A 12,510-nucleotide genomic window follows, 5' to 3' on the forward strand; every position below is an offset into this window, starting at 1 on the left:
TAAGTTTAGGATTTTGTCTTAAGTTAGTTCTGTGAATCCGGCCCGTTGTCTTTAGTAGCAGCTAGAGCTTTGTATTAGGCAGCATGTCCTAAAATTTTGAATGTGGGCATGTGTCCTAGTGATGAGACAATGTTACATTAGGTATAGCACATGTATGGACAGAACTTGAAGGCGAAAGAAAGCCTGCTATGGTTACTGTATAATCCTGCATGCCCATCAGACCTTCCCAAATCACTCTTGATCAGCAATCATCACCCCATCCAAAGCTGTTGCCTTACATCACCAGCCATACCTGAGCAACTTTCTACGGCACCTCAAATACTTACCAATCAATGTTTCAAATGGTACTCTCATTCCTACATCACACGCATTACCCAACATCCATGACTGCATGTCAACCTGCATCACTATGAATGACATGTAAGAGTACACATCACATCGCCACGACCTTGGCTCTGCCTAGTCCAACATTAGACTTGGTTGATCACACACTCCTTTATCATGGCTCATCACTCATCCCGCCACTCTACATGTCACTTTGCAGCATGCACTGCCTGCACTGCTGGAGATTTCGAGAACTAACTCTCTGTTTCTTTTTTTACAGCGATCTCCAGTCCAGAAGGATGGTAAGATGTGCTCTGATTTACTGCTGTTTGTGTTTTCTACCTGTCTGCCTTGTGTCTCCCCTTCACTTTATCCACTATTGAAGTACTATAGAACTGTCAGAGGCACAGCCGGGAGTGGGGGCAGGGTATTAGGGTACACTGCTGAAGTGCTTCTTAAGTACTGCAGAACTGACATGAACACAGCATAAGGAGGCCTATGCTGCCTAGTAGACCTCTCAGGGGCACAGCAAGAGGAGGTACACTGCTAAAGGACTGTAGAACTGTCAGTGGCACAGAAAAAGAGAGCACACTGCTTAAGTACTACTGAAGTAATATACAACTTACAATGGCACAGCAAGAGGGGGGTACACTGCTGAAATACTATAGAACTGACAGGGGCACAGCAAGAGGGGGTACACTACTGAAGTTCTATTAGAACTGTCAGGAGCACAGCAAGAGGGGGTACACTACTGAAGTACTATAGAACTCTCAGAGGCACAGAAGGAGGTGGGTACACTACTTAAGTACTACTGGAGTACTATAAAACTCTCAGGGGCACAGCAAGAGGGGGTACTCTGCTTAAGTACTACTGAAGTAATATAAAACTTACAATGGCACAGCAAGAGGGGGTACACTGCTGAAATACTATAGAACTTAAAGGCGCACCGCAACATGGGGAACACTGCTGAAGTCCTATTAGAACTGTCAGGGGCACAGCAAGAGGGGGTACACTACTGAAGTACTATAGAACTGTCAGGGTCACGGCAAAAGGCGGTACACTGCTGAAGTACTACTGAAGTACTATAAAACTCTCAGGGGCACAGCGAGAGGGGGTACACTACTGAAGTACTATAGAACTCTAAGAGGCACAGCAAGAGGGGGGTACACTGCTGAAATACTATAGAACTGACAGGGGCACAGCAAGATGGGGTACACTGCTGAAGTTCTATTAGAACTGTCAGGAGCACAGCAAGACGGGGTACGCTACTGAAGTACTATAAAACTGTCATGGTCACCACAAAAGGGGTACACAGCTGAAATACTAGTGAAGTACTATAAAACTCAGGGGCACAGCAAGAGGGGGTACAGTGCTGAAGTCCTGTTAGAACTGTCAGGGGCACAGCAAGAGGGGACATACTGTTAAATTACTGAAGGGCCATATAACCGTCAGGGGAACATCATGAAGTGGTTACACTGCTGAAGTGCTACTGAAGTACTATAGAACTCTCAGAGGCACAGAAAGAAGAGAGGGTACACTGCTAAAGTACTTCTGAAGTACTGTAGAACTCTCAGAGGCACAGCATGAGGTGAGTACACTGCAGAAGTGCTACTGAAGTACTAACAAACTGCCAGGGGCACAACAAGCGGGGGTACACTACTGAAGTACTACTGAAGTACTATAGAACTCTCCGAGGCACAGCAAGAGGGGGTACACTACTGAAGAACTATAGAACTGTCAGAGGCACAGCAAGAGGGGGTACGCTACTGAAGTACTATAGAACTCTCAGAGGCACAGCAAGAGGTGGGTACACTGCTTAAGTACTACTGAAGTACTATAAAACTCTCAGGGGCACAGCAAGAGGGGCTACTCTGCTTAAGTACTACTGAAGTAATATAAAACTTACAACGGCACAGCAAGAGGGGGTACACTGCTGAAATACTATAGAACTTAAAGGCGCACCGCAACATGGGGAACACTGCTGAAGTCCTATTAGAACTGTCAGGGGCACAGCAAGAGGGGGTACACTACTGAAGTACTATAGAACTGTCAGGGTCACGGCAAAAGGCGGTACACTGCTGAAGTACTACTGAAGTACTATAAAACTCTCAGGGGCACAGCGAGAGGGGGTACACTACTGAAGTACTATAGAACTCTAAGAGGCACTGCATGAGGTGGGTACACTGCTAAAGTGCTACTGAAGTACTATAGAGCTGTCAGAGGCACAGCATGAGGGGGTACACTACTAAAGTACTACTGAAGTACTAAAAAGCTGCCAGGGGCACAGCAAGAGGGGGTACACTACTGAAGTACTATAGAACTCTTAGAGACACAGCAAGAGGGGGTACACTGCTAAAGTACTACTGAAGTACTAAAAAACTGCCAGGGGCACAACAAGAGGGGGTACACTACTGAAGTGCTACTGAAGTACTATAGAACTCTCCGAGGCACAGCAAGAGGGGGTGCACTACTGAAGTACTATAGAACTGTCAGAGGCACAGAAAGAGGGGGTACACTACTGAAGTACTATAGAACTCTTAGAGGCACAGCAAGAGGTGGGTACACTGCTTAAGTACTACTGAAGTACTATAGAACATTCAGGGGCACAGCAAGAGAGGGACACTTTGCTAAAGTACTACTGGAGTACTATAAAACTCTCAGGGGCACAGCAAGAGGGGGTACTCTACTTAAGTACTATTGAAGTAATATAAAACTTACAATGGCACAGCAAGAGGGGATACACTGCTGAAATACTATAGAACTTAAAGGTGCACCGCAACATGGGAACATTGCTGATATCCTATTAGAACTGTCAGGGGCACAGCAAGAGGGGTACACTACTCGAGTACTATAGAACTGTCAGGGTCACGGCAACAGGAGGTACACTGCTGAAGTTCTACTAAAGTACTATAAAACTCTCAGGGGCACAGCGAGAGGGGGTACACTACTGAAGTACTATAGAACTGTCAGTGGCACAGCAAGAGGGGTACACTACTGAAGTGCTACTGAAGTACTATAGAACTGTTAGAGGTACAGCAAGAGGAGATACACTACTGAAGTGCTATAGAACTCTCAGAGGCACAGCAAGAGGTGGGTACACTACTGAAGTGCTAGTGAAGTACTATAGAACTCTCAGAGGCACAGAAAGAGGGGGTACACTACCGAAGTGCTACGGACGCACTATAGAACTGTCAGAGGCACAGCATGAGGGAGTACACTACTCAAGTGCTACTGAAGTACTATAGAACTCTCAGAGGCACAGCAGGAGGGGGTACACTGCTTAAACCCTACTGAAGTACTACAGAACTTTCAGGGGCACAGCAAGAGAGGGACACACTGCTAAAGTACTACAGATGTACTATAAAACTCTCAGGGGCACAGCAAGAGGTGGTACACTGCTTAAGTACTACTTAAGTACTATAGAGGTGTTAAGGGCACGGAAAAAGGGAGTACACTGCTTAAGTACTACTGAAGTAATATAAAACTTACATTGGCACAGCAAGGGGGGTACACTGCTGAATTACTATAGAACTGACAGGGGCACAGCAAGATGGGGTACACTGCTGAAATTCTATTAGAACTGTCAGGAGCACAGCAAGAGGGGGTACGCTACTGAAGTACTATAAAACTGTCATGGTCACCACAAAAGGGGGAACACTGCTGAAGTACTAGTGAAGTACTATAAAACTCTCAGGGGCACAGCACAAGGGGGTACAGTGCTGAAGTCCTGTTAGAACTGTCAGGGGCAAAGCAAAAGGGGATACACTGTTACATTACTAAAGGGCCATATAACTGTCAGGGGCAAAGCATGAGGTGGTTACACTGCTAAAGTACTTCTGAAGTAATGTAGAACTCTCAGAGGCACAGCATGAGGTGGGTCCACTGCAGAAGTGCTACCGAAGTACTATGGAACACTCAGAGGCACAGCAAGAGGGGATACACTACAGAAATGCTATAGAACGGTCAGAGGCACAGCAAGAGGGGGTACACTACTGAAGTACTATAGAACTCTAAGAGGCACAGCATGAGGTGGGTACACTGCTAAGGTGCTACTGAAGTACTATGGAACTGTCAGGGGCACAACAAGAGGGGGCACACTACTGAAGTACTATAGAACTTTCCGAGGCACAGCAAGAGGGGGTATACTACTGAAGTAGTATAGAAGTGTCAGAGGCACAGCAAGAGGGGGTACACTACTGAAGTACTATAGAACTCTCAGAGGCACAGCAAGAGGTGGGTACACTGCTTAAGTACTACAGAAGTACAATAGCCCTGCCAGAGGTACAGCAAGGGCGGGTACACTACTAAAGTACAACAGAAGTTCTATAGAACTCTCAGAGGCACAGCAAGAGGTAGGTACACTGCTCAAGTGCTACTGAAGTACTATACATCTCTCAGAGACACAGCAAGAGGGACTACACTACTGAAGTGCTATAGAACTGTCAGAGGCACAGCAAGAGGGGGTACACTACTGAAGTCCTATAAAACTCTCAGGGGCACAAAAAGAGGTGGGTACACTGCCTAGGTACTATTGAAGTACTATAGACCTTTAAGGGGCACAGCAAGAGAAGGACACACTGCTAAAGTACTACTGAAGTACTATAAAACTCTCAGGGGCACAGCAAGAGGTGGGTACACTGCTTAAGTACTACTGAAGTACTATAGAACTCTCAGGGTCACAGCAAGAGGGGATATACTGTTCAAGTACTACTTAAGTACTATAGAACTCTCAGCGGCACAGAAAGAGGGAGTATACTGCTTAAGTACTACTGAAGTACTATACAACTCTCAAGGGCACAGCAAGAGGTGGGTACACTGCAAAAGTACTACTGAAGTACTATAGAACTCTCAGGGTCACAGCAAGAGGGGATACACGATTTAAGTACTACTTAAGTACTATAGAAATGTCAGCAGTACAGAAAGAGGGAGTACACTGCTTAAGTACTACTGAAGTACTGTACAACTCTCAGGGGCACAGCAAGAGTGGGGTACACTGCTGAAATACTATAGAATTGACAGTAGCACAGCAAGATGAGGTACATTGCTGGAGTCCTATTAGAACTGTCAGGGGCATAGCAAGAGGGGTACACTACTGAAGTACTATAGAACTGTCAGGGTCACGGCAAGAGGGGGTACACTGCTGAAGTACTAATGAAGTACTATACAACTCTCAGGGGCACAGCAAGAGGGGTACACTGCTGAAGACCTATTAGAACTGTCAGGGGCACAGCAAGAGCAGGGTACACTGTTGAATTCCTGAAGTACCATGTAACTGTCAGGGGCACAGCAAGAGGGGGTACACTACTGAAGTACTGTAGAACTGTCAGGGGCACAGCAAGAGGGGGTACACTACTGACTTACTATAGAACTGTCAGGGTCACAGCAAGAGGGGATACACTGCTGAAGTACTACTGAAGCACTATAAAACTCTATGGGGCACAGCAAGTGGGGTACAATGCCGAAGTGCTAGTGAAGTACTATAGACGTACCAGAGGCAGAGCAAGGGGTACACTACTGAAGTACTACTGAAGTACTATAGACCTGTCAGAGGCACAGCAAGAGGGGGGTACACTACTGAAGTACTACTGAAGTAATGCAGAACTGCCAGAGGCACAGCAAAAGGGGGTACACAACTGAAGTACTACTGAAGTACTATAGGAGTATTAGAGGCACAGCAAGAGGAGGTACACTACTGTAGTCCTACTGAAATACTATAGAACTGTCAAGGGCACAGCAAGAGGGTGGTACACTGTTGAAGTAGTAAAGAAGTACCATAGAACTGTCAGAGGCACAGCAAGAGGGGGTACACTACTGAAGTACTATAGAACTGTCAGGGTCACGGCAAGAGGGGATTTACTACTGAAGTATTATAGAACTCTCAGGGGCACACAAGAGGTGTGCACACTTCTGAAATACTACTTAAATACTATAAAACTGCCAGGTGCACAGCAAGAGGGAGTACACTGATAAAGTACTACTGACGTATAATAGAGCTCTTAGGGGCACAGCAGGAGAGTGGAACACTGCTTAAGTACTACTGAAGTACTGTAAAACTCTCAGAGGCACAGCAAGAAGTGGGTACACTGTTGGAGTACAACTCAAGTACTATAGAACTCTCAGGGGCACAGCAAGAGGTGGGCACACTACTGAAGTGCTACTGAAGTACTATAAAACTCTCTGGGGAACAACAAGAGGTAGGTACACTGCTCAAGTACTACTGAAGTACTATAGAACATTCAGTGGCACAGCAAGAGAGGGACACACGGCTAAAGTACTTCTGAAGTACTATAAGACTCTCAGGGGCACAGCAAGAGGTGGGTACGCTGCCTAGGTACTACTGAAGTACTATAGACCTTTAAGGGGCACAGCAAGAGAGGGACACACTGCTAAAGTACTACTGAAGTACTATAACACTCTCAGGGGCACAGCAAGAGGTGGGTACACTGCTTAAGTACTACTGAAATACTATGGAACTCTCAGGGTCACAGCAAGAGGGGATACACTGTTGAAGTACTACTTAAGTACTATAGAACTGTCAGCGGCACAGAAAGAGGGAGTATACTGCTTAAGTACTACTGAAGTACTATACAACTCTCAGGGGCACATCAAGAGGTGGGTACACTGCTTAACTACTACTAAAGTACTATAGAACTCTCAGGGCCACAGCAAGAGGGGATACACTGTTGAAGTACTACTTAAGTACTATAGAACTGTCAGCAGCACAGAAAGAGGGAGTACACTGCTGAAGTACTACTGAAGTACTATACAACTCTCAGGGGCACAGCAAGAGTGGGGTACACTGCTGAAATACTATAGAATTGACAGTAGCACAGCAAGATAGGGTACACTGCTGGAGTCGTATTAGAACTGTCAGGGGCAGAGCAAGAGGGGTACACTACTGAAGTACTATACAACTGTCAGGGTCACGGCAAGAGGGGGTACACTGCTGAAGTACTATAAAACTCTCAGGGGCACAGCAAGAGGGGTACACTGCTGAAGTCCTATTAGAACTGTCAGGGGCACAGCAAGAGCAGGGTACACTGTTGACTTCCTGAAGTACCATGTAACTGTCAGGGGCACAGCAAGAGGGGGTACACTACTGAAGAACTGTAGAACTTTCAGGGGCACAGCAAGAGGGGGTACACTACTGACTTACTATAGAACTGTCAGGGTCACAGCAAGAGAGGGTACACTGCTGAAAAACTATTGAAGCACTATAAAACTCTAAGGGGCACAGCAAGGGGGGTACAATGCTGAAGTGCTAGTAAAGTACTATAGACGTACCAGAGGCACAGAGAGGGGGTACACAACTGAAGTACTACTGAAGTACTATAGAAGTATTAGAGGCACAGCAAGAGGAGGTACACTACTGTAGTCCTACTGAAATACTATAGAACTGTCAAGGGTACAACAAGAGGGTGGTACACTGTTGAAGTAATAATGAAGTACTATAGAACTGTCAGAGGCACAGCAAGAGGGGGTACACTACTGAAGAGTATTATAGAACTCTCAGGGGCACACAAGAGGTGTGCACACTTCTGAAATACTACTTAAGTACTATAGAACTGCCAGGGGCACAGCAAGAGGGAGTACACTGATAAAGTACTACTGACGTATAATAGAGCTCTCTGGGGCACAGCAGGAGAGTGAAACACTGCTTAAGTACTACTGAAGTACTGTAAAACTCTCAGAGGCACAGCAAGAGGTGGGTACACTGTTGGACTACAACTCAAGTACTATAGAATTCTCAGGGGCACAGCAAGAGGTATGCACACTACTGAAGTGCTACTTAAGTACTATAAAACTCTCTGGGGAACAACAAGAGGTGGGTACACTGCTCAAGTACTACTGAAGTACTATAGAACATTCAGGGGCACAGCAAGAGAGGGACACACGGCTAAAGTACTTCTGAAGTACTATAAAACTCTCAGGGGCACAGCAAGAGGTGGGTACGCTGCTTAAGTACTACTAAAGTAATATAGAACATTCAGGGGCACAGCAAGAGAGGGACACACTGCTAAAGTACTACTGAAGAACTATAGAACTCTCAGGGGCACCGCAAGAGGGGGTACACTGCTTAAGTACTTCTGAAGTAATATCAAACTTACAATGGCACATCAAGAGATGGGAATCCTGCTTAAGTACTACTGAAGTACTATAGAACTGTCAGGAGCACAGCAAGAGGGGGTACGCTACTGAAGTACTATAAAACTGTCATGGTCACCACAAAAGGGGTGCACTGCTGAAGTACTAGTGAAGTACTATAAAACTCAGGGGCACAGCAAGAGGGGGTACAGTACTGAAGTCCTGTTAGAACTGTCAGGGGCACAGCAAGAGGGGATATACTGTTAAATTACTGAAGGGCCATATAACTGTCAGGGGAACATCATGGGGTGGTTACACTGCTGAAATGCTACTGAAGTACTATAGAACTCTCAGAGGCACAGAAAGAGAGGGTACACTGCTGATGTCCTATTAGAGTAGTCAGGGGCACAGGAAGAGGGGGTACACTGCTAAAGTCCTATAAAACTCTCAAGGGCACAGCAAGAGGTGGGTACACTGCTAAAGTACTACTGAAGTACTATAGAACTCTCAGGGGCGCAGCAAGGGGTGGGCACACTGCTGAAATACTACTTAAGTACTATAGAACTGTCAGCGGCACTGCAAGAAGGGGTACACTACTGAAGTACTATAGAACGGTCAGGGTCACGGCAAGAGGGGGTACACTACTGAAGTATTATAGAACTCTCAGGGGCACACAAGAGGTGGGCACACTGCTGAAATACTACTTAAGTACTATAGAACTGCCAGGGGCACAGCAAGAGGGGTACACTGCTGAGGTACTATTGCCGTACTATAGAACTCTCAAAAACACAGCAGAAGAGTGTCACACTGCTTAAGTACTACTGAAGTACTGTGAAACTCTCAGAGGCACAGCAAGAGGTGGGTACACTACTGGAGTACAACTCAAGTACTATTGAACTCTCAGGGGCACAGCAAGAGGTGGGCACACTGCTGAAATACTACTTAAGTACTATAGAACTGTCAGCAGCACAGCAAGAGTGTGTACATTACTGACGTATTATAGAACTCTCAAGGGCACAGCAAGAGGTGGGCATGCTGCTGGAGTACAACGGAAGAACTATAGAACTCTCAGGGGCACAGCAAGAGGTGGGAACACTGCTAAAATACTACTTAAGTTCTATAGAACTGTCAGCTGTAAAGCAAGAGGGTGTACACTACTGAAGTACTATAGAACTGTCAGGGTCACAGCAAGAGGGAGCACACTACTGAAGTACAACTGAAATACTATAAAACTGCCAGGGGCACAGCAAGAGGAGGTACACTACTGTAGTCCTACTGAAATACTATAGAACTGTCAAGGGCACAGCAAGAGGGTGGTACACGGTTGAAGTTATAATGAAGTACTATAGAACTGTCAGAGGCACAGCAAGAGGGGGTACACTACTGAAGTACAATAGAACTGTCAGGGTCACGGCAAGAGGGGATTTACTACTGAAGAGTAGTATAGAACTCTCAGGGGCGCAGCAAGGGGTGGGCACACTGCTGAAATACTACTTAAGTACTATAGAACTGCCAGGGGCACAGCAAGAGGGAGTACACTGATAAAGTACTACTGACGTATAATAGAGCTCTCTGGGGCACAGCAGGAGAGTGGAACACTGCTTAAGTACTACTGAAGTACAGTGAAACTCTCAGAGGCACAGCAAGAGGTGGGTACACTGTTGGAGTACAACTCAAGTACTTTAGAACTCTCAGGGACACAGCAAGAGAGGGACACACTGCTAAAGTACTACTGTCAGCGGCACAGTAAGAGGGGGTACACTACTGAAGTACTATAGAAGTGTATGGGTCACGGCAAGAGGGGGCACACTACCGAAGTACTACTGAAGTACTATAAAACTGCCTGGGGCACAGCAAGAGGGGGTACACTACTGATGTACTTCTGAAGTATAATAGAACTCTAAGAGGCACAGCAAGAGGGGGTATACTACTGAAGTACTATAGAGCTCTCAGAGGCACAGCAATAGGTGGGTACACTGCTGAAGTGCTACTGAAGTACTATAGAACTCCCAGAGGCACAGCAATAGGGGGTACACTACTGAAGTGCTACTGAAGTGCCATGGAACTGTAGAGGCACAGCAAGAGGGGGTACACTACTGAAGTACTATAGAACTTCCAGGGGCACAGCAAGAGAGGGACACACTGCTAAAGTACTTCTGAAGTACTATAAAACTCTCAGGGGCACAGAAAGAGGTGGGTACACTGCTCAAGTACTACTGAAGTACTATGGAACATGCAGGGTCACAGCAAGAGAGGGACACACTGCTAAAGTACTACTGAAGTACTATAGAACTCTCAGGGGCACAGCAAAAGGGGGTACACTGCTTAAGTACTACTGAAGTAATATAAAACTTACAATGGAACAGCAAGAGGGGGTACAATGTTGAAATAATATAGAACTGACAGGCACACAGCAAGATGGGGTACACTGCTGAAGTCCTATTAGAGCTGTCAGGGGCATAGCAAGAGGGGGTACACTACAGAAGTAGTGTAGAACTGTCAGGATCACGCCAAGAGGGAGTACACCGCTGAAGTACTATAAAACTCTCAGTGGCTCAGCAAGAAGGGGTACACTTCTGAAGTCCTATAATAACTGTCAGCGGCACAGCAAGAGGGGGTACACTACTGAAGTACTATAGAAGAGTATAGGTCACGGCAAGAGGGGGCACACTACCGAAGTACTACTGAAGTACTATAAAACTGCCAGGGGCACAGCAAGAGTGAGTACACTACTGAAGTAATTCTGAAGTACAATAGAACTCTAAGAGGCACAGCAAGAGGGGGTACACTACTGAAGTACTATAGAACTGTCAAAGGCACAGCGAGAGGGGGTGCAATACTGAAGTACTATAGAGCTCTCAGAGGCACAACAATAGGTGGGTACACTGCTGAAGTACTATAGAGCTCTCAGAGGCACAGCAAAAGGTGGGTACACTACTGAAGTGCTACTGAAGTGCTATAGAACTGTAGAGGCACAGCAAGAGGGGGTACACTACTGAAGTACTATATAACTTTTAGGGGAGCAGCAAGAGATGGAAACACTGCTAAAGTACTACTGAAGTACTATAAATCTCTCAGGGGCACAGCAAGAGGTGGGTGCACTGCTCAAGTACTACTGAAGTACTATAGAACATTTAGGGGCACAGCAAGAGAGGGACACACTGCTAAAGTACTACTGAAGTACTATAGAACTCTCAGGGGCACAGCAAAAGGGGGTACACTGCTTAAGTACTACTGAAGTAATTTAACACTTACAATGGAACAGCAAGAGGGGGTACACTGCTGAAATACTATAGAACTGATATGCACACAGCAAGATGGGGTACACTGCAGAAGTCCTATTTGAGCTGTCAGGGGCACAGCAACAGGTGGTACACTACAGAAGTAGTATAGAACTGTCAGGGTCACGGCAAGAGGGAGTACGCCGCTGAAATACTACTGAAGTACAATAAAACTCTCAGGGGCACAGGAAGAAGGGGTACACTGCTGAAGTCCTATAAGAACTGTCAGTGGCACAGCACGAGGGGGTACACTACTAAAGTACTATAGAACTCTCAGAGGCACAGTTAGAGGTGGGTACACTGCTAAAGTGCTACCTTAGTTATAGAACTCTCAGAAGTACAGCAAGAGGGCGTACACTACTGAAGTACTACTGACATACTATAGAACTGTCAGCGGCACAGCAAGAGGGGGTACACTACTGAAGTACTATAGAAGAGTATGGGTCACGGCAAGAGGGGGCACACTACCGAAGTACTACTGAAGTACTATAAAACTGCCAGGGGCACAGCAAGAGGGAGTACACTACTGAAGTAATTCTGAAGTACAATAGAACTCTAAGAGGCACAGCAAGAGGGGGTACACTACTGAAGTACTATAGAACTGTCAAAGGCACAGCGAGAGGGGGTACAATACTGAAGTACTATAGAGCTCTCAGAGGCACAGCAATAGGTGGGTACACTGCTGAAGTACTATAGAGCTCTCAGAGGCACAGCAAAAGGTGGGTACACTACTGAAGTGCTACTGAAGTGCTATAGAACTGTAGAGGCACAGCAAGAGGGGGTACACTACTGAAGTACTATAGAACTTTTAGGGGAGCAG

General features: G+C 46.1%; 1 protein-coding gene across 1 annotated transcript in view; it reads left to right on the top strand.

Moving 5' to 3' along the window:
- CARNS1 (carnosine synthase 1) overlaps positions 1-12,510 on the top strand; it is a 357,576-nt gene that overhangs the window by 16,068 nt on the left and 328,998 nt on the right. Inside the window, exon 2 of the mRNA XM_085651638.1 lies at positions 605-626. Coding sequence (XP_085507764.1) covers positions 624-626 — 3 coding nt within the window. The 5' untranslated portion in view covers positions 605-623. The remainder of the gene's footprint in view (positions 1-604; positions 627-12,510) is intronic.

The sequence above is a fragment of the Triturus cristatus genome, chromosome 4_1 (assembly GCF_964204655.1).
Source record: "Triturus cristatus chromosome 4_1, aTriCri1.1, whole genome shotgun sequence".
Taxonomy (NCBI): Eukaryota; Metazoa; Chordata; class Amphibia; order Caudata; family Salamandridae; genus Triturus; species Triturus cristatus.